Below are 25,083 nucleotides of genomic sequence, written 5' to 3' on the forward strand. Positions count from 1 at the left end.
CTATGAGTCAGGGCTGACTCGACGGCACATAACAACAACAACAACAACGCTTTCCCAAATTTCTTTTTATTTCTTTTTTTGCAGAAATTCTAGCTACTCTGAGAGGTCATTCTGGTTTGGTGAAAGGGTTGACTTGGGACCCTGTTGGTAAATATATTGCCTCTCAAGCTGATGACCGCAGCCTGAAGGTGTGGCGGACGCTGGACTGGCAGTTAGAGACCAGCATCACCAAGCCTTTTGATGAGGTAACGAGAGACAGCCCAAAGCTTGGGCTAGGCAGCCTGGCAGATGCCCCAAAGGGGTTTGGCAGCTGTTCCAGCTTTTTTCCTATATTTGTGCCACAGGAGGCATTGTCTCAGGTCCAGGTCACTTAGGAGCAGACTCCCTGAAGGCTATGACCTGACAGAGGCCAGGGACCTGGGTGGGCTAGTCATGGTTTTCTATAGTGAACACTCAGGCCCTACGAGGTAGATGATGGGAATCTTGATTCTGAGTAGCTGGTAAAGCTCTAATTTTGAAGTGAAAAAGATCTGTGGATTTTCAAGTTGAAGAGAACCTTAGGGATATTACCTCATTACCATGTTGCATGACCAGCTGTGAAGACATGGATAAAGTTGTTTCTTATTGTGCAGCTTTTACATTATACCACACTTCAGAGTGGTTTGTGTGTGTGAGGGGAGAGGTAGACACACTCTTACCGTAATTTTCCTGATGGCATGTGTGGCTTGACTTGGGGACTTCCACTCTGCAGTGTAGCCTACTTCTTTCTTCGGTGGAGTTAGTTGTTGGCAAAATGTTTGGAGAGCAGACCGTAGTGACTTTTGTAGTATTTTGTTGTCTCTCCCTTTATTTGAGTGGTGATATATGGAGTCAGAGCTCAAGACCGCCATTATTCATTAGACGTTTACTAAGTGCCTGCTGTACACAAGGCAGTACTAGAGGCAATGAAATAAAAGTGGATGAAGATGGTCAGTCTCCTTGAACCTTAAAGCCCAGTGGGAAAGACAGACATTCAGGTCAGTTAAGTATGGTAATGGGATTGGCCTGAATGTGCGGAACAGTGCAGGAGGGCTGACTACATCAGGAATGACTTCTCAGAGTTTTGCCAGATGTATAGACATCTGCCTACTTGTCAGGACTGACAATGTGGATTCACTTCTCCCCATACCAGCACTAGTTTCTGGACTGGGTTTATTAGCTCCAGTATTTGCCTTTCTTGGCCCTGTCCTCCTTAGCTATGGCTGCCTGGAACAGTGGACCTTGGCCCTTATACCTCTGGCCTTCCTCAGGGCTTTGGCTACCAGATAGTGGGGATCCCAGAATTGAGCTTCTGGAGACAGTGTGCGTGACGGGGCTGGGAGTGGTTGGGTACCACCAGCAGGAGCCAGCAGTGCTTGTCAGCCTCAGTGGATTGGGCCCAGCCTCTGCTGGGGGTCTGTGGCCCAGGCTGGAAGGTGAGGCAGGTAGTCTCACTACGCTCCAGTCCTGTCCTATCCTGCTGTCATCTGGGGCTGTGAGGTCAAGATCTCAACCCCTATGTCTTTAGGGTTGCCCTGCGCAGAACTTCAGGGGACTGGTTTTTGGCCCATATCATCTTGCTTTGCTGGAGGAGTAATGGAAAAGGATGCTTTGTCCCTGGCCTTAGCCCAAGTTAGGGTAACAGTGCCTTTCTGCTGTGCGTTTTGCAGCTGTTAAGGATTTTACTAATCTCTTCACCTTTGCTGGTAATGTCCCCATTCTTCAGGTGAGGAGATGGGCTTGAGAGCAGGTGGTACACTCACAGTCAGTGGCTACATTGCAGAGTAAGGCCCAGTCCAGGTTCTGAGTGCAAACAGGGCTCTTTCCACACTGCAGTATTTCTCAGGGAAAGCTTTGCAGTGGCGTACTTTGCAGAAGGTCAGAAGCCAGATAAATTAGGCAGACACAGAATCAGCAGTTAAAAGGGGCTTTCCTGCCTGTCCTCAGTACCTGTATCTTGTCCTGGTATTCACTGTCAGACTCTTGTAGGGGAGGGCAGGATGCTGCAGTTCCCAGAGAGCCCTGAAGAGGCTGAAGTTACAGCTGCCGGTATAATATAGAAGCTGGGAGTGTGGGAGCGCGTGTTCCGCTGCTGTGTGTTTGCAAATCAGAGTTTTGACTTTATTCTTGAGGTCAGAATTTTGGTCATAGACTTGGCCTTGAGCTCCTTTCAAGCCATAGCTTGTTTCTTTCAGTGTGGAGGGACAACCCATGTGTTACGGCTCAGCTGGTCACCTGATGGGCACTACCTGGTGTCTGCTCACGCCATGAACAACTCCGGCCCCACTGCCCAGATCATTGAACGGGAGGGCTGGAAAACCAACATGGATTTCGTGGGGCACCGGAAAGCCGTGACCGTCGTGGTGAGTGTGCCTGGCCTTGGGAAGTTCTGGCAAGTGTTCGGGCACAAGATGGTTGGTTGGCAGCACTGCCTTGAGCATCCTGCTGCAGCCAGCCTGCGTGTGTTCTGAGAGCCTGTCGAGTGCCTTGGTCTCTGGAAAGGCTTGTCAGGGCCACAGCCTCCCCCAGTCTGGGTCACCCATGGGGATAGAGTGATGGGCTCTAAGAGTCTGTATACATTACTGCATTTTAAATGTTTGTGTTTAAATATACGAAAATTAATTTTACAAAATAGATCGTATACCTGTTTTATTGGGAAATTTAACATGATATATATCACCAAAGTCAGTCTTTGATGAGGAACGTCAAGTCTGTTCGTGGGTCCATATGTACAGTGGTGCTGATGAACCTCCCACTCGCCAGGCGCAGGTTCTGAATGTGTCTGCCCAGCATGTGTGCTTAGCCCATGACCATGGCCGTCACTTGTGGGTGGAGAATCCCTGCTGGAGATCACCAGGTTCATTTCCTAGTGCACGTCTGCTGGCCTGGTCTCGATACGGAGGGAAAGGGGCCAGCAGATGTGAGCCTCAGCAACTTTTCTGTGAGAGAGAGCTTCTTACCAACCCCCCTTACGCTTCAGGACGTGTTAATTGAAGAGTGTCCTGAGAGTGCCCGAGACAAGCTGTTACTGTGTTTACAGATAATCTTTGAAAACCAGGATTTTCTTAAAGTGGGCAACCAGAACAGAATAAGCAGACTGAGAAACTGAGGTTGGTCAAATCGAAGGGTCATTCAGAGCCTGATCTCAGTTCTTTGATCAAGCATCAAACATCTTCATCGTTCAATTATATGAATCAATAATAATCAGGATCATAGATTGTGACTTCAAATACACATTTGTTTTCAGTTTTTTGTGCTGGGACCATTTAGGATTTTGTTTGGAACCAAGGCCTTGTTGCTAAAGTGTTTGGAAGTCACTGCATCACAGTGGGCACAGGGCTCCTGCAGGACTTGCTCACGCAATCCTTATAACTCATCTAAGAAACAACTGTCAGATTGCGACACCTGCTTCACAGAGGGGTGCTGCAAAGCTCACAAGGCCTTGCACACCCGTCTGAGTTCCACGTTTTTCAGTCTTTATGTGCCTCTTGAGGAGGTCTGGTGGCACAGTGGTTAAAGTGTTCAACTGCAAACTAAAACATTGGTGATTTAAACCCACCAGCTGCTCAGTGGGAGAAAAGGTGTGGCAGTCTGCTTCTGCTTCTGTACAGATTACAGCCTGGAAAATGCAGTGGGAGCTCTGCTCTCTCTCTCCTATGCAGTTGCTATGAGTTGGAATCGACTCACCAGCAGTGTTTTTCTTTTTTTAAATTTTATTATGATTTAGGTGAAAGTTTATAGAGCAAATTCATCTTTCATACAGCAGTTTGCAAACACTTTGTCTCATGACATTGACTGTAGTCACCCACAATGCAACAGCTCTCCTCCCAGTTCCTCCCCATAGCCCCCTCTTCCCTGTGTCCTTCCCTCCCATGCACTCCTGCCCCCCCGAGCTATCTCCCTGTGCATACACAGTCCTTCTATTCTCCCATGATTGAGCTCTCCAAGGAGTATATCTACCTAATGTAAGTGTTCAGCTCATATGTCTGTCTTTTATTTGTGAATCGACTTACCATCAATGAGTTTTATGTACCCTTGCCATTCCTGTCTGCCCTCTGGGATTAAACCCCACCTACCCACTGAACTTCTGTTAAGAGTGATGGAAATTTCTAGCAATGGTAATGGTGATGCTTGAACAACAGGATGGACGTAAGTAATATCACTGAACTGTGTGTGAGGATTGTTGAGTAGATAATGTATTACCTATGTATTTACACCACACACCCACACACGGGTGCCCGCACGTACGCGCATGCGCATGCATGTGCAAAATTCAGGCCACCCGATAGGAAGCTCTGTTTACTCTCAAGAAGTCACCCTTTTTCTACCCTCAGTGTTTTGGTTACTTTGTGTTGCTCTAACAGAAAATACACGAATGGGTGGTCTTAACAAACAGGGATTTATTCTCTTACAGTGTAGGAAGCTGGAAGTCCGAGTTCAAAGTGCTAAGCTCTAGGGGCTGGGTGAAGCCCCTGGAACTTGGGCTTCAGTTCTGCCTCTTGCTCCCAGCCGACTGGAGCTAGAAGTGTCTCTTCACTCAGGCAGCTGCTAGCTGCTGAGGATGACAAGCCCACGGTTGACAAAGTGGCACAGTCCCCATATTACCACACAACACAGCAAGCCACCAGTTCAAGTGCATGGCAGGCTGCTAAAAGAAGACTCAGCTGCATGTAGGGGCCAGGTGTGCCAAAAAGCTCAAGACCGTTCCCAAAGCTTTTCCATGTATACCGGAAGCAGACCACATCCCTAAAGCAGCTACTCAGCTACTTCCACCGTGGAGGTGATCGCCAGTCTCATCATGGAGAATAACTATAACCAGCTGCCCAGCCACTCAAAACCAGGCCCAGCTAAGTTGACACATAACTTCAGCTATCACACTCAGTCTTCTTGGCTTGGGTATTCCAAGTCTGGGTTGAGAGCTCCCAGCAACTTTCCTTTTAAGAAGGTGACAGGGAGCTTGGTGTGCACATCTAGCCTTTCTAAAACAAAACCCAGGTCACACTGGGGGCAGCTACCTGGGCTGACAAGCAAGTCATTGAGATGGTGCAGGCCCCTCGGACTGACAGCTCTCTGAGGACAATCACAACTGTAAACAACAAACCTAATGAGGGGAGAAGGAATTAAATGACTCACACCTCTTCTGACAGCACCCTTGGTGCCCCCTTGGGAAATGGAGAGTAAGTAGGGCTTTACTGTGAGAGCCCCCTTGCAAAGTCAGCTTCTACCTGAAGCTAGTTCTGCCCAGGCCAGGAGGAGTGCAGAGGGCCCGTCCCATTGGCCCAGCTGTAGGTCCCAGAAGTGGGGAGCTGGTAGCTCCTTACTCATTTGTGACTTTGAGCACATTTTTTGCCTCTCTGATCACCTTGATCATCAATAAAAAGCCTCCTAAGGTTGTGTGAAGATGAAATGTCTACTGAACACCTGGGGCTCAGAATTTCCATGCGGGGCTTCCACCAGTGAGGCGGAGTTTGGTATGTTTCTGATACTTGGACGTGGGCTACACACTTGATGCTTGATTCATTATTTTAATGTTTATGACTTGGCTTTAGAAATTCAACCCCAAAATCTTCAAGAAGAAGCAGAAGAACGGGAGTTCTGCAAAGCCTGGCTGTCCGTACTGCTGTTGTGCTGTGGGTAGCAAGGACCGCTCTCTGTCTGTCTGGGTGAGCACCCCTTCCCCTGGGAGCTTCAGCTGCAGGGGACCTAGGAGGGCTGGGTGAGCGTAGTAGAGCCTGGAAGACCACCCCTTCCGGTCTCTTCTGTCTCCATCCCGCCCTGTTCTCTGGGCTCAGCCCCTCCTTGAAAGCCAGCTAGCTCTTGTCATGACCCCAATAGGAAGTATCGGAGCCTAGACCTTGGTCCAAACTGTGTGTTTGTGCTTCTCAGGTGCCTGAGTCCCAAGGAACCCGAGGCCCAGCCAAGAGAGGCCCCTACTGAGCCCCAGCACTTAGCAGCTGTTGTGTCTGAGCTTGGGGAATGCTTTCAAGAATGGGTGCTATAGTCAGCATGCTGTGTTTGCATCCTTTTAAAAAAGTCTGAGTTTATATATAAACATTCACAGAATACATTCTTCTTAAATGAATTTAATGAATTAATTTAAAATTCTCAGTGAATTTATAAATATCCATATATATTTATACCAGTGTAACCACCACTCTCTAATGTGTCTTCTTGTCCTTCCCAGTCAAGACCCCACCGCCAATGAGACATACGCTAGCAGTTTCTGTCACCATACATGAGTTGTTTGTTGTATTTTTTAATTATTAGATTCTTCAGCTAAGATAGCGGAAGAGATGATTTATTGTGCACATGTTACACTCAGCCAAAACCGAGAGCAGAACTAGTCCAGAATGTCACAGGTCCAGGGCAAAGGATCAAAAGGGACTGACCCGGTACAAGCAAGGTGGGCTTCTCGGAGGCATTCCCAGCGATACAATGCTGATGGGAGTCCTAGATCCACTGAGCAGAAACTCTAGACAGTAGCATGCAGTCAACAACTTGTCCCAGCGCCCCCAGCCTCCAGCATTCCATATCCTGTTGCTGTGGTTTTCGTGGGTGCACACGCTAGAGTTGACTTGGACCTCTGCCTCATCTTTCTTTTGCACTTCAGCCTGTGCATTCCCGTCTTCCTCCACTTGGCTCTCGTGGTTCGGAGGCTTCTAACAAGATGGCACTAAGGCAGAGAGAGAGTTTCTATTACCATGTATAAGTTTTGCATGACCTTGAACTTCCTATAAAGGGCATTTTACAGTATTTACTTTGACGGCAAACAACAACAACGTTTGTTTTTTCTTTCATTTGGCACAGTGTCTTTGAGCTACATCTGTGTTGATGCGTTTAACGATAGTGTGTTCTTTGTTACTGCTATGTGGTATTCCACAGTGTGAATAAACCATCGTTTATGTACTCTCCTGTTGAAGGGCATTGGAGTTCTTGGCTTGAGACATTATGACTAAAGCAGATAATAAGCATTATTTAAGTTTTCTTTGGATAAATGTTTTAATTTCTTTTAAGTACATACCTAGGAGTGGAATGATTAAGATTTTTAAAGAAAGGAGAAACAGTACCAAGTGTTGACAAGGATATTTTCAGTTGCAGCTAATACCTTGATCAGCCTTTAGATTGGTGCGGGCACTTTGGACAAGTGTTTGGCAGTTTATACTAAAGCAAAGCATCTGACCCACCAGCTCCACTAGCAGATATGTAGCAACGGCAAACAGGTGCTTATCGATACAAAAACAGACATGCAGAATATTCTTGGTGTTATATTTCTTTATAGAGTTAATTGATACTTCTATTAATTTTTCCGTTTAACCATTCAGGAGACACTGTTGTGGGCTGTGAATCTTGTGTTCTTCACTAGATGGTGCCCTGACAGTGGGAGCTCCATCTTAAACTCAGAGCCTTTCAGACCGGTTTTCAGTAAATATTTCATGATCGGTTCATCGGTGATCACCAAAGGATAAGAACTGTGATGGTTTCTAAGTGATTTGTGGCTTTTGACTCATCTGCAGGCTGGGCGTCTGACAGAGCAGCTGCCTGAAGGAGTTACTTGTGTTGGTCGCAGTCATCTGCGAGTCCAGAAGGGTTCTTAAGTGCCTCATTGCCAGTGGCTCTGGCCGATGGAAGGTCCTCAGGTTGTTTTGGTTTAAACGCTGGGAAGAGACTTCCCTAGGCTCCTGCAGTGCAGAGATGGCTGTACCCTTAGGCCCTGCGATCACAGAGTGCTGTTGCTGGTGAGCTTACTGGGCATGTCCTCCAGACTCCTGATACCTTTTTATGCCAACTGGTTGAAGGTTTGATACCAAAGCAAACCCACTGCCATCGAGTCATCTCTGACTCATAGCGACCCCTCCTTGGGTTTCCGAGGTGGTATCACTATGAAAGTAGATTGTCCAACCTTCCTTCTGAGGAGGAAGGTGGGTTTGAACCGCCAGCCTTCTGGTTAGCAGTCAAATGCCTTAGGCGAAACTCACTGCCATCAAGTCGATTCCAACCCATAGCGACCTCCTTTGGGTTTCTGTGGTGGTAAATCTTTACAGAAGTAGATTGCCCAGTCTTCCTTCTGCAGAGTGGCTGGTGGGTTTGAACCGCCAACCTTCTGGTTAGCTGTCAAAAGCCTTATGCATTATGCCACCAGAGCTCCCTCATAAACCAAAGTACACAAATTTTTAAAAGTTTTTAATTTCCCTAGGATTAAAGTCCTGGATTTGAAGGTTATCCTGTGGTTGTGTTTATTACATTCGTTTGTTACAGAGTAGTCTGTTGTGTCTGTTTTGATATTTAAGGCCTAATATTTAACACCCATTCTGGACCCAGGACCTAGTGCCATCATGGGCAGTTCAGGGTGTATTCTTCCTTAGATTCAGGAACCCAGGGCTCCATTCATGGTACTTTGACCAAATCATTGCTGACTGTGGTACTTGTGTTTCTTAGAATGGTGAGGTCAGGTGGCCACACAGGTTCTGGATTTCTCAGGGGTCTAGAGGTGTATGTTTATGGGACAGAGGGGTAGGACCATTGAGAGGGGCAAGGTTCTGATTCTGGATTTTAAGCAGTTCAGATTCCTGCCTTCCCCTCCGGGCTAGGGTTGCTGCAGGTCCACCCCTTACACAGGCAGTCGGAGGATGCCGGGGGGCAGGGGGATCAGCAGCACACAGTGAGCCCTGAAGAAGCGTGTTTCTTTCCACCCACCCCTTTCCCCTTGCTCAGGACCTGTCTGCAGAGTGGTCAGACACTTGGTGTTGGGGAATTAGAATCTGCTATAAATTTGAGAATCTGGTGACCACATGGCAATCCAACATTAGTGACCAAGTGGTGATTATTATATGTAATGACTATTATGCAGTCCTCAAAAAAGTATATTTAATGTATGCTTATTATGTATTAGTTTTCATACAACAGTGTCTCCTGAATGGTTCAATAGAAAAATTAATAGAGATATCAATTAACTATAGAAAGAAGTAAACACTAAGAATACTCTGCCTGTCTGTTTTTGTGTCAATAAGCACCTGTTTGTCTTTGCTACATATCTGCTAGTGGAATTGGTGGATCATATGCTTAGCTTTAGTATAAACTGCCAAATACTTTTCCAAAGTGCCTGTTGTTGTTGATGTTACGTGCCATCGAGTTGGACCCGACTCATAGTGACCCCTCCTTGGGTTGCCGAGGTAGTATCACTACAGAAGGAGATTGCCCAACCTTCCTTCCAAGGAGTGGCTGGCTGGTGGTCCAAAGTGTCTATACCAATTTAAATGCTGATCAAGGTATTAGCTGCAACTGAAAATATCCTTGCCAACCCTTGGTATTGTCTTCTTCTAAAGAATAAAATAACTATTTATATAAGATAGACCAGAAGAAGATAATTTATTGAAATGTTACTAGCAGTTAAGTTTGGGTTTGGATTAAGGCGATTTGTGCTGATTTTATGTGTTAATATACTATCTGCACACACTTTGTAGAATGAGTGTGACTGACTTAAATAGTCGCTTTCATTGAGCCTTGGACCAATGTGTACTAGAACTCCTTGGGCCCAGAGGAGATGTTCTGAGTTCTCTGAGCAGCGTTTCTCCTGCCCTAGGACCTGCGTGGCGTTGGATTCCCTGCTCAGCAGACTTCGTCTGAGCTCCATCCTTGGAGCACAGCCCTTCCAGAACCCCTTTCCACCCCACTTTCTGCTGCTTGTCCCATGTGGAAAGCTGTCTCCCTTGTGCATCTCTCCCGTGAACCCTGAGGCAGGGGTTACTCTGGGTGCATATTTGGGACAGGCTTTGAGTTCCGTGCTTCAGAATCTCAGCGTTTGCTCGTTGAATATGCTGTGTGTGTCGGTAGGAGCTCTCACTGAGGCTTCTGCAACTGAAAAGATGAAAAGAGATTTTCAGTCATTTCATTAACCTTTGCTGCTGCTTCCCTTTCAGCTCACGTGTCTGAAACGGCCTCTGGTTGTCATCCATGAGCTGTTTGACAAATCCATCATGGATATTTCCTGGTAAGGTGGATTCTTGTGCTTCATTGGCTAAGAAAGGAGAAGCCACACCTTGGAACAGAGAGGTGTAGATTAGGATCACTTGACAGTGGTCCCTGCCCAGACACACAGCTGGACCAGGTCCCGGGGGCTGTTTGCATATGATCCAGGAGCTGGCAGTTCTGGGCCTGTTTCTGTGAGAATGTTGGCCACGGCATTCCATGCTCTTTGTAGGTTTTGCCACTGGAAAATATCTGGAGTTTGTCTGAGCAAAACGGAATCATGTGGCCCCTGCAGGGTTCCACGGCATTGTCGTTACATTCATCTTACAGCAATGCTGTAGGACAGGATAGAACTGGCCCATAGAGCTTCCAAGGCTGTAACTCTTACGGAAACAGCCACATCTTTCTCCCGTGTAGTGGCTGGAATAGGAGTTGGCTCAACAGCAATGGGTTTAGTTTTTTTTGTTGTTGTTGTTACATTAACCACATTAGCATAGATTTGTGGGCATATTTTCTGCTGCTCAGTGACTTTATTTAGATATATACTTCTTTTTTTGTTGTTGTTGTGATTTGGGTGAAGATATACAGAGCAAATTCACTTTCTATACAGCAGTTCACGGATACTTTGTCTCATGTCATTGACTACAGTTTACCACAATGCAACAGCTCCCCTCCCATTTCCTCCCCATAGTCACCTCTTCCCAGTGTCCATCCCTCCATACTCTCCTATCCCCTGAGCTGTCTCCCTGTGCATAAGCAGCCCTTCCTTCTCCCATGATTGTTCTCTCCAGGGCGTGTGTCTGCTTGAGGTAAATAGATAAATACTTCTTGAAGTTATTTTTGAAATTGTTTCAAAAACAGGATAAGTAAAAATGAAATTCTTATAAAACATGGTGAGAGATACCTTGTGCATGTGATTAAAACTAAAGGATACCCAGGCCCTCTGGAAGATGATTGTCCTACCCTAAGCCATAGAAGGAAACCAGTCGTTTCTGGCATCTACTTAGAGCACTGCCCAACTGCCCTCACTAGGCAGCCACTAAGGCTAGGTGTCTGTCCCAGGTGCTTAGTCCCAGGCTACTGATGATTGTCTCTTCCAGGACTCTGAATGGACTGGGCATCCTGGTGTGCTCCATGGATGGCTCTGTGGCATTCCTAGACTTCTCCCAGGATGAGCTCGGAGACCCGCTGAGTGAGGAGGAGAAGGTAGGAGAAGGCACATGTCCCGGGCACTGCTACGCTCCAGGGCCACGGAAGAAGCCACAGCGGCTCTGAGTAGCCCCTTTGACGTACCCTCTTATTGAAAGATACATTAACACACTGTCCTCTGGAAAGCTATTGGGTGTTTACCTTTTTCAGATCGTAATCCTTATCTTCTTTACTAAATAGGTTAATTTAAAAATGACTCATTCCTGTGGGAAACAAGGTCTGAAATTAAGAATAAAATAACTTTGGGCATATCCTCTTGTGTTGATAATAGGCCACACCCTGGGAGGGTCCCAGGCTTATAATTCTCTGTACTGACTTTGTTGCCATGGAGCAGCAATTGCGATAGTAACATTTATCATTTCTTAGCACTTTCTGTGTGCTAGTTCCTAAGCTGTGCATTTTGTATATATTATCTCATTTAAATCACAAAAGCCTTTCAAGACAGGGCTTGTTACCTCTTTGATCAGTGAGATAACTAAACCTGGAAAAATGTTTAGTCCCTTGGCCAAGACTATGCGGACGACAGAAGCATGAACAGGAAGCCAGGCTGTCTGCCTTTGAGCCAGGCCCTCATCTGTGTTGTGTCAGGCAGTGTGGTCAGTGTGCCCTGCTTCAGGGTCTTCTGGGAAGGCTCTGCTTTGCTTACCATAGACTTAGAACCCTGCTGTTCTTGTAAAAGAGACTTTGCCAACTTCTCAAGTGCAATCTGTGAATGCCCAGTGCAGGCTGGCAGCTTTCTGCTCAGTGACGCTAATGCTTATTAACATTCCCTCTTAAGCTACTTGTGGATCCCCTGAGTTGTAAACCCTTCAAGGGCAAGGCTCTGCCTGTTTGCTGCATATTGCACGCCCACACCTACAATAGAGCCTGGCACCCAGTCAGTCATTTTTCACTGAGAAGGAATGACCTTCTCGGTTCCCCTTTCCCAGGTGATGGGCAGGGACACTGTGTTTGAGGAATACTAGGGGAACATTGGCCAAACTGAATTCTGGCGGTGATTCAGGGGATAAGTTTGGAAGAGATAGGGCAGGGGCCAAGGGAAGGCAGTTTCTGGCCACATGTAGGCATATCTGACAGTGCCCGCAGGATCAGGTCCCAGGATACCCCCTGGACCACCTGCCCCACCCAGCAGTGCTCCATGAACCCCATTCCCTGCTCCCAGGCAGAACACCACACTGGTCATTTGCATGTCCTTTGTGAGTCTGCTCTTCACCACACTCTGTGAGTGCCCTTCACTGTGATGTGCGGGGAGTACTGTCCCTGCCCTCGTGGGTTTCCCACGTGGCTTTTGTGGCCAATATGGATTAACGAGACCTAGGAAGATGGGAGGGAGGAGTCCCTGCTGAGGATTGATATATTGGGGTGGGGAGGTGCCAGGTGAGGGTTTCCCACAGGTCTGTGGTACCTAAACTGTTAGAGACACTGTTAGCAACTCCATGGGAACATACCACCATGTGGGGCTGATGTCTGAAGATAAGAGCAATGAAAAACAGACCCTTGGTTTCAATATTTGATTTCCAGAGAGTATCTGGGGTTCTTGAAGTGATTTAGGAGCCTGAAGTTAGCGATGGGAGCATCACAGTCCCCCAGCAGATGTTTATTTCCATTTGTTCTGTGTTAGGCCATGTGGTAGGTCATCTCTTAGCAGGTAGGTCTCTTAGCAGTCACCTCATTCACTTTCACCCCCACCTATAGAAACACACATGGTATAAACACCTTGGAGAGGAACAGACTTCTCTAGAGTTACCTCATCAGTAAGAGGCAGAAGACATTGGAGGCAGCAGAGAATGAGTGGAGCTAGGAGAGGCCACACCGGCAGAATCAACGTGTTGCCGCTCACACCTGGCTTGTCATTCCTCTCTGCTTCCTCCAGAGCCGCATTCACCAGTCCACCTACGGAAAGAGCTTGGCCATCATGACTGAGGCCCAGCTCTCCACAGCCGTCATCGAAAACCCTGAGATGCTCAAATACCAGCGCAGGCAGCAGCAGCAGCTGGGTCCAAAGGGTGCCTCAGTCAGAGAGGCAGGCTCCGCTGCCCCAGTCGCGGTCAACGGGGAGAGTCTGGAGGACATCAGGAAGGTGAGGGCTTGGCCAGGGGCACTAAAGACACGGCCTGCCCAGGCACAGAGAGGGGGAGGGAAACGGGGAGGCAGTGTGTGGCAGACGTGGTCAGGGTAGGGTGTGGCGCAGTGGGTGATGAGGCGCTTCTGGGCCGAGCTTGACACGGGGCCCGGGAGTGAGCTAGCTTGTGGCCAGTTGTCGTCACCTTTGTCCAAAGCTTCCATGTCCTGGCGAGTCCTAGAGTAGGTCATCTCCTGGAGGAATTTCTGAACCTCACCTGCTGGCCTTTCTAAGAAATTCTGTGTTGAGAAGAGTGAACTCCAGGCTCTTCACCTATGTTGGACCTTGGGCTTCTCTGGAAGCACATGCTTCTTGAAGGGGTGAGGTCTCTCCAAGAGCTTGTGTAGGTTGCTAAACCTCTCCCAGGTGATTCGGACATGGTATGTGTTTTGAGAACGCTTGCTTATAAGCCTTCGGTGGAGAAAAGTACTCTGACTAAAGACAATTTGCAAATCACTGGTTTAGAGATTAAAGTATGACTCAAGTACAGTTCTCGTTCTTGAGGTATCCCCATTCAAGCCCATTGCTGTTGGGCAGGGGCCCTCTGCTCTGGGAACATGGCTGGGCCAGAGCTACTGATGACAGAAATGGAGTTGCTGGAGCCGTTCAACTGGGAACTTCCCGATACAGGAAGCTGAGCTCGTACCCTTATGAAAAATGCTGCATCTTTGATAGGGTGGCTTAGTTTAATTGTCCCAGAAAGGCCAAGGAAGGGAAATTAGAATACATTTCCTTAGAAATTGTTGATACTTACTAAGAGTTAGCAGAAAACTTCCATTCATTTATGTCACTCTACCTTGCCAGAATCTTTTAAAGAAACAAGTTGAGACTCGGACGGCGGATGGTCGGAGGAGGATCACGCCTCTCTGCATAGCACAGCTGGACACTGGGTATCACCGAGCTTTCTGTGGCCTTGTCTGGGGAGGTCTTCCTGTCCCCTTTCACCACTTAGCACTTTCAGATGCAAGGTCTCTGCAGGTTCTTGGGCCCTTCTGACCCGTAGAATATGAAAGTGAGGTTGTACCAACCTCAAACCCCCATGCTTCTCCCAGTGCTTTTACACACACTTCACGCACATGCCCTTCACGTGTGCTGCAGGGCCGATAGAGGATCCCCGAGGCCAGGCTGAAAGCTGACGGGCATCTTCTCGGGTCATTGTCCTCCGTGCTCTAGCTGTGCTTGCTTGTGAGAGTGTCGGAAGACACGCTAGGTAAAGAGGTCAGACTTTTTTTTCCTTCTGTAACTTTTTTCTGATTATAAAGGTAACATATACACATTGTTGAAATTATAGAAAATAGTAAAAGCAAAAGAAGAACATAAACATTACCAGTTTTTCAAATATAATCACTGTTAAGTGTTACTTCCAGTCTTTTTTCTGTGAATATTTGTGTGTGTGTTTAAGTATAAAATAGGGTTATACCTGATGTATTGTAACCTGCTCCCCCCCATTTATTGTATCTTGACCTTTTACCCATTTTAATAAATAGTCCTCTGAAGCATTGACTTGCTGATTATCTAGATTCCCATCCTGTGGATGCACTGTGGTTTATTTAATAGCCCCTTAACTGTGGACTTAAAGTTTGTGTCCAGGTTTTCATATTGTAATTGAATCTTGGAGCACACCTGTGCTTTCCCTCGGGATAGTTCCTAGATGGGAGTTGCTAGACGTAGTGTAGGGTTCCGAGACACATTCCCACTGGGAGTGAGGGGCAGGGAGTGGAGAGAGGGCAGTGTACACATTCACCATTTGCAGTTGTCAACATCTGTAGTCAAGCTTTTGTGTTGTTCTTCAAAATGAGGTATGTTGATTCAAAGTGAATAGGGCCCTGTGTGAAAGGAGAAATAGATGCCCACTATCAAAATCTTTCATGCTGGGTATAATAGTCATTCAGCTGACCTGCTCAGGGTATCCAGGGTGCTTTGTAAAGACCACATAAGTCCTCTGCACCGTGGATTTTTTATCCATGAGTTTTTCTGAATCATCTTAAAGTCTGATGGGACATCTAGTCATATCTTTTGCCAGTCAGACCACTTCATTTTAGGTGAGTGGAAACAGGTCTAGGAGGGCAGAGATCTGACCAGGTGAAGCTAGAACCAGGTCTCCTGACTCCTTACTCCTTTGACAACAATGATTTTCTTTTAATCAAGCCTTTGTTCTCTTAGGATCCTACAGGGGTAATGCTACTTGCTTACCCTTTATTAGAATCAAATGAGACTTGTTAGATGAATGTGTTTTGAATACTGCTGGGCCTGAGGGAACAAAGGTATGAAGTGGGAGTGGTGGCACACCTCACTTTGTGAGGAGACAGAGGAAGAAGCTGGCTTCCTACTTGCCCTTGAGCCAGCTTTCTGCCAATAGGGTACATACTTGTGGCCCTAGAACTTGATTCCTTTGGTCTTACTGGCTTTTTTTGTCTTACGGATTGCCTTGTGAAAACAAGTAGCAACAGAATAGATGTATTGTTAGCTTAGCCAATCAAGAAACCAAAAAGCATAAATATTTCCATAGAAATAACTGGGAAATAACCACAGACAAAGACTAAATCAAAAGAATAAGACTTCCTTGCTGAAGTCTGTACACACAAATTTGAAAATGGATGATTTTTCAAGGAAAATACAGTCACCAAAACTAAGAAAATCATACAGATGAGTTATCATAGAAATAGTAGAGAGCATTGTCAAAGAGTTTAACCCTACCAAGGCCAGCAGGCTAACAGGGCTTCACAGGAGAATCCTCACACATTTTTAAGGAACAGATAACTTTAGTACTACTTAAAATGCTTAAAAAGAAAGGTTACAAATTCTGTTTATGAAATGAATATAATATTTATATCAAAGCATGATAACGTTTGAACATAATAGATTCCAGATCAGTCTCACTTCTGAGTATCAATCTAAAAATTCCAAAAAAAAAAAAAAAAACAGTAGCAAATAGAACCTCTTAGCACAATAACATACTAGTATACCATGATCAAGTAAGGTTTATTTCATGAAAGCAAGGAGATTCAAATTGTGAAAATTATTTTATATGTTAGTAGATCAAAAGAAATATTTAATTATTTCCATAGATGCTCAAAGCCATCTTGATAAAATTCAACATTATTTTTGATTTAAAACTGAATGAACCTGAATGGGAGGCTGTGGCTATCCAATTTCAAATTACATTCAGGAACTAAATAAATGTCTGCTCTCATGGCTATAATTTAACAATGTTTTAGAGCTTCTAGCCCATGCAGTTAATCAAAGGAAAGAATAAAAGTATAAAAACTGTAGAAAGCATCAGTGTAGGAAAATTGGAAGTTGTCAAAAATGAAATGGAACACTTGGAGATCAATATCCTAGGCATTAGAAGGCTGAAATGACTGTATTGGCTATTTTGAATTGGACAAACATACAGTCTACCATGCCAAGAATGACAGGTTAAAGAGGAACAGCATCGCACTCATTGTCAAAAAGAACTTTTCAAGATCTATCCTGAAGCAAAATGCTGTCAGTGACAGGGTAATATCCATATACCTACAATGGAGACCAGGTAATATGCCTATTGTTCAAATTTATACACCAACCACTAAAGTCAAAGAAGAAGAAATTGAAGATTTTTACCAACTTCTGCATTCTGAAATTGATGAAACATGCAATCAAGATGCATCGATATTACTTGTGAACACAAAAGATAGAAACAAAGAAGGATTCAAAGTTGGAAAATATGGTTAGTGATAGAAACAGTGCCGGAGATTGCAGGATAATATTTTGCAAGACTCACAACCTATTAATTGGAAATGCCTTTGTTCAACAACATAAACAGCAACTATCCATGGACCTTGCCGTATGGAATATATAGGAATCCAAAGTGACTGTATTTGTGGAAATACACAATGGAGAAGCTCGATATCATTAGTCAAAACAAAGCCAGGGGTTCATTGTGAAATAGACCATCGATTGTAAGTTCAAGCTGAAGCTGGAGAAAATGAAAGTAATTCCACGAGAGACAAAGTATGACCTTGATTATATCCCACCTGAATTTAGAGACCAGCTCAAGAATAAATTTGATGCATTGAACACTAATGACTGAATACCAGACAAGTTGTAGAATGACATCAAAGACATCATACATGAAGAAAACAAAAGGACATTAAAAAAGGGAGAAAGACGACCAAAATGAATGTCTGAAGACCCTGAAACTTGCTCTTGAAGTGAAAATGAATGGAAGAAGTGATGAAGTAAAAGAGCTGAACAAGCAATTTCAAATGGTGGGTTGAGAAAAAAAAGTTAGAATGAAATGTGCAAAGAGCTGGAGTTAGAAAACCAAAAGGGAAGAACACACTTAGCATTTCTCAAGCTGAAAGAACTGAAGAAAAAAATCAAGTTTTGAGTTGCAGTATGGAAGGATTCTACAGGCAAAATATTGAATGATGCTGGAAGCATCAAAAGAAGATAGGAGGAATACACAGAGTCACTGTACCAATAAAAATTGGTTAACATTCAACTATTTCTTGAGGTAGCATATGATGGAGAACCAATGGTATTGAAGAAGTAACCCAAGCTGTGCTGAAGGTATTGGTGAAAAACAAGGCTTCAGGGATTGATGGAATACTCATTGAGACATTTCAACAAACAGATGCAATCTGTAAGCATGCACCCATCTATGCCAAGAAATTTGGAAGACAGCTGTCAGGCTAGCTGACTGGAGGAGATCCATATTTGTGCCCATTCCAACAGAATGCAGAAATTACTGAACAGTATCATTAATATCACAACAGGTAAAATATTGTTGAAGATAATTAAAGATAGTTGCAGCAGTACATGAATAGGAAACTGCCAGAAATTCAAGCCAGATTCAGAAGAGGACATGGAACGAGAGATAACGTTGCTGATGTCAGACGGATATTGGCTGAAAGTGGAGAATACCAAACCTGTGTTTTATTTATTATGCAAAGGTATTCAACTGTGTGGATCATAAAAAATTATGGATACGTTGCAAAGAATGGGAATTCTAGAACACTTCATTTTAATTGTGTGGAACCCATACATGGACCAAGAGGCAGTTTTTTGAACAGAACGAAGGGGATACTGCATGGTTTAAAATCAGGAAAGGTTTGTTCACAGTTGTAGCCTTTCACTAATTATTCAATCTGTGTACTGGACAGATAATCCGAGAGTCTGGATTATAAGAAAAGGAGTGGGGCATCAGCGTTGGAGGAAGACTCGTTAACCTGTGATATGCTGGTAACACAACCTTGCTTGCTGATAGTGAAGAGCTCTTCCTGAAGATCAAAGACTATAGCCTTCAGTATGGATTACACCTCAACATAAAGAAAACAAAAATCCTCACAACTAGACCAATAAGTAATATCATGATAAGTGGAAAAAACATTGAAGTTGTCAAGAATTTAAGTTTACTTGGATCCACGATCAACATCTATGGAAGCTGTTGTTGTTACGTGCTGTTGAGTCAGACCCAACTCACAGTGACCCGTCCTTGGATTTCTGAGGCAGTATCACTATGGAAGTAAATTGCCCAGCCTTCCTTCCGAGGAGTGGCTGGTGGGTTTGAACCCAGCCTTCTGGTTAGCAGTCAGGTGCCTTAGGCACTATGCTACAGCAGTCAAGAAATCAAACAATGCATTACATTTGGCAAATCATCTGGAAAAGACCTCTTTTTAAAGTGTTAAAAAGCAAAGATGTCATGGAAGACTAAGGTGCACTTGACTCAAGCCATGGTATATTCAGTCACCTCAGCTGCGTGTAAAAGCTGGACAATGGATAAGGAAAATTGAAGAATTGATGCCTTTCAGTTTTGGTGTTGGCAAAGAATAATGAATATACCATGGACCACCAGAAGAATGAACGAATCTGTGTTGGAAGAAATACAGCTAGAATGTGCCTTAGAAGGGAGAATGGGGAGACTTCTTTTTAGGGACTTCGGACATGTTACCTGGAAGGACCAGTCCCTGGAGAAGGACATGATGCTTAGTGAAATAGAGGGTCAGAGAAAAGGGGGAAGCCGCTCAATAAGATGGGTTGACACAGTGGCTGCAACAGTGGGCTCAAACATAGCAACAATTGTGTGGATGGCACAAGCCCAGGTAGTGTTTCAGTCTGTTGCACGTAGGGTCAAGATGGGTTGGAACCACCTGGACGTCACCTAACAAGAACAGAGTTTCTAGCCCTTGCAATTAATCAAGAGAAAGAACAAAAGTATAAACAGTAGATGGAAGGTGATAAAATATCATTATTTAAATATATTATTTACAAGAGAATCCATAGACAATAAAGGTTTTATTAGACAATAGAAGAAGATGATAAGGTAGCTGGATCCAAGCGACTTAATGAGATCAAGTAGCACCATGTACTAGTTTCAAAATACAAAAAAATAAAGCATATTTAGTAGTGAAATACCTAGAATGTTACAAAAAAATATGGACTATCTTTATGAACAAAAATTTTGAAACCCTACTGGGGACCTTAAAAGAAAACAAAAAGAAATTACAAAATGCTAGAATGATCCAATGTCAAAAGTGCTAGAATGATCCAATGTCATAAAGGTATCAGTTCCCCCGTGATGTATCCATTCAACATGAACCAATGCAAATAACCACAGGAAATTTTAGAATAAGACAAGCTGATTCTAAAGTTCACGTGGAAAAACAATTGAGTAGCCAAAAAATTTCTGGAAAACGATTTATCAAAGAAGACTAGCCTCCCCAGTAATTAAAACTTATAAGTTATAGTAATTAAAACCTTGAGGTACTGACACTTGGACAGAGCAATGGAATGTAATAGAAAATATACCCCAATATTTAGATCTTTCTTTACCAGTAGCAGCTGCCATGACCCCACGTGCGTCAAGCGTCGAACGGTGCACCACAGGATTTTCAGTGGCTCATCTTTTGACGTAGATCCCTGGGCCTTTCTTCTGTGGTCCCTTAGGGTGGACTTGAATCTCCAACATTGCAGTTAACGGCCAAGTTCATGAACTCTGCCACCCTGCTTTACACCTTACAGTTAAATTCATTCTTAATGATTCAGATTTTTTCTATATTTAAAGTTTTTATAATTCATAGAAGATCCCATGTAAGAATCTTTTCAAACTTGGATTGAAAAGTCTTTTTTACAAATGACACATCATTTAGACTACTTAAAAGTAACGTTTTGGCAAGGAAAAATACACCATTGACAGTGAAACCACAGTAATCTCAAGAAAGTGTTTCCTACTCAGGACTGGTTTTCTTAATAGGTAACCAAAGCAAGTTAAACCCACTGTCAAGTCGATTCCTTCTCATAGTGACCATACGGCATAGAGTAGACTTTCCCCATAGGGTTTCTAAGGCTGTCACTCATGACAGAAGCAGACCACCTCGTTTTTCTCATGTGGAGTGGCTGGTGGGTTTGAAGCAGCAACCTTTGGTTAGCAGCCAAGTGCCTTAACCGCTGTACCACCTGAACTCCTAATAGTTAAGAGTCTTGCAAATCAATCAAACAGTAAAGACCAATAACCAAATAGAACAATAGATGAAGGATAGGAACAGACAATGCACACCAAAAAAGAAAATCAGATGTTTTTATATGGAAAAAATGTTCAGTCTCAACACACCAAAACAATTGCAAGTTAAAACCCTAATAAGGTAACAATCTTTTACCTTAGATTGGTTGACAGACATCAAGAAATTTGATCAAACTTGTTGAAGGTATGAGGAAGTAGGCACTATAGTATGTGGCTTGTAAATTGGTTAACCTCTAAGGAGGGTATTTGAGAAGTGTTAAAAATCATCAGGGAACAGTACATCTGCTGTGGTTCCAGTGGAGCTCTGGTAGCCTAGTGCCTAAGGCACTTGAGTGCTAACCCGAAGGCTGGCGGTTCAAACCCAACAGCCACTCCTTGGAAGGAAGGTTGGGCAATCTACTTTCGTAGTGATGCTGCCTCGGAAACCCAAGGAGGGGTCACTATGAGTCGGTCTGACTCGATGGCACATAATAACAACAACAACATGTGTGAAGTAACAGTGGTGATGATAATTTTTAAAATATCGGGCATGTTTGAGCACCTGTTACAAGTTCTAAGTATATGTCGCTTCAGTTACTTTAGTCCTAACAGCGACGGTAGTGCACATAGGGATCTGAGGTAAGGTGCCCGTGGTCACAGAGCTGGCAAGTGGCAGGAGAGTCTCACCTGAGTGGTCTGGCCTGGTGCCCTCAGTCTTAACTCTGCATTAAATTGCCTCCTGTTGCAGCAGCAGCTGTGGTAAGAAAAACTGGAAGACAGCTTGGTCCTTCCTCAGTAGTGGCTAGGTTAGATCAATCATGGTACATCCATACAGTGATAGGCCACACAGTCCTTAATGAATGGGGGCCCTCTTTGTGCTGTGTTTCATTCCTTCTCAGATGTGTTTGAGTTGGAGTCAGCTGGATGGCACACAACAACAAAGACACGTTGGAGATTTTAAGACAGTTGGAATCAGGGTGCATCTTAGAGACAGTGGCATCTGACAGTTATAATTGGTCGCAGTTTTTTTTTTTTTCCAGTGATACCTAAAGTACTAGTGCATCTTATAATCAATGGTATCTTACATTCAAGCAAATACAGTGTATTGAGTGATTTTAATTTTCTTTGTTCTATTCTGTAACTTTCTAGATTTTCTGCCATAAACCTATATTCCCTTTGTATTCAGGAAAAAAAAAGTTAGAACGTATGAATTACTCGATATGGTTTCTTTTTCTCTTTGGTTTCTTATTTATGAGGTTGACTCTCATTCTTGCTTGATGACAGGGACTTCTCCACGGCATTCTTTAACAGCATCCCACTCTCCGGGTCTTTGGCGGGCACCGTGCTCTCCTCTCATAGCAGTCCGCAGCTACTGCCACTGGATTCCAGTACCCCCAACTCCTTCGGAGCCTCAAAGCCTTCCACAGAGCATATGGCAGCAGCTGGCTCCAAGCCTGTGGGCGAATCTGTCGGTAAAGACAGGTTAGTCCCTGGGGAAAGTTCGGGTTTGGTCACAGGTACAGAGAATTTCATTCTGTTTGTACTTTGTGACCCCGTCAATGATTAAACAGATGCTTGATGTCATATGGAGTTTGTTCTGAAGGGGAGCACTTAGTCAGGTGAGTCTCTAAGGCGTGGAGCCATGAGGACTTCACAAGGAGGGTGTCCTAACTAGCCAGAGCCAAGGTTCTGACGGCAAGATGCATCCCCGGTGCCAAGGTATTTGGATCGCGAAAGCTGTTGGTGAGATGTCACCTCTACAGGCTTACAGTTTCTGGGGCTTCGGCCTCCACTGTGCTCTACTGGGCACATCTCCACACTCACTCATCCCAGCCAAGTAATCGTGTGCTAGGGCTCAGACACCTCATCACCCAAAGAGCCTGTGTCAGCACTGACTGTTACCTGGAAGCTAAAAGTCACAAAGCACCAGGTAAACGTGAATAAGAGCCAGGAGCTTTTCATTCATCAGCAAATACTTGCCCAGAAGTGGCTCTGGATTCCTCACTATGCTAGGGCCCAGGAACCCACAGGTGACTGGTGCTTGTCCTCAGGGAATATGCAGGCTGCTAGGAGAAGAGGCAGCCACAGAGTTTCAGAAATAGCTCTTAGGATCCCTTGGGAAGAGATGGCTAGCCATCCCAGGAGAGTTGGTGGCCAGGTCTCAGGACACTTTCTCATAGGGAGGGTTCCCACTTAGGGGCCATACGAGCCAACCAGGGGCAGGCAGTGCAGAGAAGGAGCAGGGACGGTAGCAAGAGTAGCGCCCCTAAGGAGTGGCAGCAAAGGGGAGAAAGGCTGGGCTTCTGTGTTGAACCGTCTTTTCCCTGGAACCATAGAGAGACGCATATGCCTTTGGGCATTGCACTATAGTAAGATCACTCCAGCATGGCAAAAAAAAAAAATAACTCACTGCTATGAGTCGATTCCGACTCATAGCAACCCCCCTTTGGGTTTCCAAGGTGGTAAATCTTCATGGAAGTAGTCACCCAGTCTTCCTTCCACGGAGTGGCTGGTGGGTTTGAACCGCCAGCCTTCTGGTTAGCAGTCAGATGCCTTAGGCACAAATCTAGCCATTGCCTTAGACCCTACTGATACTGTCAGTGTGCGTCTCCATTGGTGAAGATGGAGTCTTGTACTATTACAGCCTCCTACTTAGGGGTTCTGGTTTAATGACTGTGAAGGCATGCACCAAGGGTCAAGTGTCACTGCCCTAAGGGGAGTGTAAGGGTGGATTGAAAGAGAAGACAGAGTTAGGAAGCAGACCATCCAGGGAGGAAGGATGGAGGCATGGGCTTGGTCTAGGTCCTGGAAGGACAGCCATCCTAGATTTGAAAAATGTTTGGGGGATTCACCCTTACATAACTTGGTCATAGGGAAGAAAGGGCTTTCCAGGATGACTACCAGGTAGGTGGATGGAAGTGGGGGTGCATTAGATAGAACAAAGTCAGCAGGATGGCCACCTTTAGACTGAGTATGTGGGACAGGCTTAGACATGGAGGGAAGTGGGCAAGCTCATGCCATATTGACTCAGTGAGAGTTGGGAGGTGCTGCCTGGATGGCAGAGGCTTGGCTGAGCGTGAAGATCAGGGATAAGCAATGGCGTCAGGACTCCAGGTGGGGGCTTTTCTTGTCAGAACCATCGTGGAAGCAGGAAATGCTTGTGGTTGTAGTGGTTTGAGGTGGAGATGTTGTATTCAGGTCGAAGAGATGGGACAGTGTGGTTAAAAAGAAGCCTAATAAGGATCGCTTTCAGGGCCTCATGCTGCTCATAAGTGCTCAAAACAATGCAGGTTTCTAGAACTTTAAAACAGGAAAATGTTAAAAAAAAAAAAAAGAGTCAGGAATAGTAGGTTGTACCTTAAAATTGTGGGAGCTCTGGTAGCATAGTGGCTAAGACACTTGCCCGCTAACCAGACGGCTGACGGTTCAAACCCACCAGCCACTCCCTGGAAGGAAGGTTGGGCAATCCTACTTACGTAGTGATATTGCCTCGGAAACCCAAGGAGGGGTCGCTATGAGTCGGGTTTGACTCAACAGCACATAACAACAACAACAACAACCTTAAAATTGTGTTTATACGAGCCTGATATCCCTGCCCAGTTTGCTTGGCTTTAAGTAAAGCAGATCCCAGCCTTGATATATCTGCTCTCTCAATCCCCCCCACAACCCTCCAGTGTGACTGCTACCTCTACTCCTGATACGTCATCCCCCTCTGTGCTAACCACCCCATCCAAGATCGAACCCATGAAAGCATTTGACTCCCGATTCACGGAGCGGTCCAAAGCCACGTCGGGTGCTTCTGTCTTGACCAGTGTGACACCAACAGCTGTTGAAAGGTAGGTAGTGCCTGCATGGGTCCCAGAGAGATCAGGGGAGATGCAGACGTGGGGCTGGCAGTATAGGCCCACTTTCCCACCAAGGATCCTTCCCTTCTGTCAGAGGAGCCCACTCCAGTCACAGCAGGACACGGGATCAAGACTGTAGGACCCTTGGTGAGCCACAGCTCGAGGCTGCTTAGAGCAGGAAGGTGGCTGGAGGAGCTGTGGCCGAGGGCATGGGACTGGTCAGCAGGGACTGTACTGAGAAGAACGGGGCCCAGGGTGTGCCGAGAAGGGTTGCAAACGAGTGGTTGGAGAGGTAGACAGGTCTGATACTGCACTGTGGAAACTTGGCTTTTGGCTCAGAAACTGACGAGGAGGTGGGGTCTTTATGACATGTGGTAGGCTTCTGAGCCCCTTGCCACTTGTCCGTTCTCTGTACCTGCCCTAGTAGACAGGAGCTAGCC

At 45.2% G+C, this 25,083-nt stretch overlaps 1 protein-coding gene across 1 annotated transcript in view; it reads left to right on the top strand.

Moving 5' to 3' along the window:
• The window catches only part of LOC103212489 (protein HIRA), a 149,156-nt gene that overhangs the window by 39,766 nt on the left and 84,307 nt on the right, over positions 1 to 25,083 (top strand). Inside the window, exons 7-15 of the mRNA XM_042783375.1 lie at positions 85 to 245; positions 2,214 to 2,381; positions 5,568 to 5,681; positions 9,936 to 10,006; positions 11,085 to 11,190; positions 13,067 to 13,273; positions 14,120 to 14,205; positions 22,083 to 22,280; positions 24,473 to 24,634. Of these exons, the coding sequence (XP_042639309.1) occupies positions 85 to 245; positions 2,214 to 2,381; positions 5,568 to 5,681; positions 9,936 to 10,006; positions 11,085 to 11,190; positions 13,067 to 13,273; positions 14,120 to 14,205; positions 22,083 to 22,280; positions 24,473 to 24,634 (1,273 nt within the window). The remainder of the gene's footprint in view (positions 1 to 84; positions 246 to 2,213; positions 2,382 to 5,567; positions 5,682 to 9,935; positions 10,007 to 11,084; positions 11,191 to 13,066; positions 13,274 to 14,119; positions 14,206 to 22,082; positions 22,281 to 24,472; positions 24,635 to 25,083) is intronic.

This window comes from Orycteropus afer, unplaced genomic scaffold (genome assembly GCF_000298275.1).
Source record: "Orycteropus afer afer isolate SDZICR_OR568_19922 unplaced genomic scaffold, OryAfe1.0 scaffold00986, whole genome shotgun sequence".
NCBI classification, from domain to species: domain Eukaryota; kingdom Metazoa; phylum Chordata; class Mammalia; order Tubulidentata; family Orycteropodidae; genus Orycteropus; species Orycteropus afer.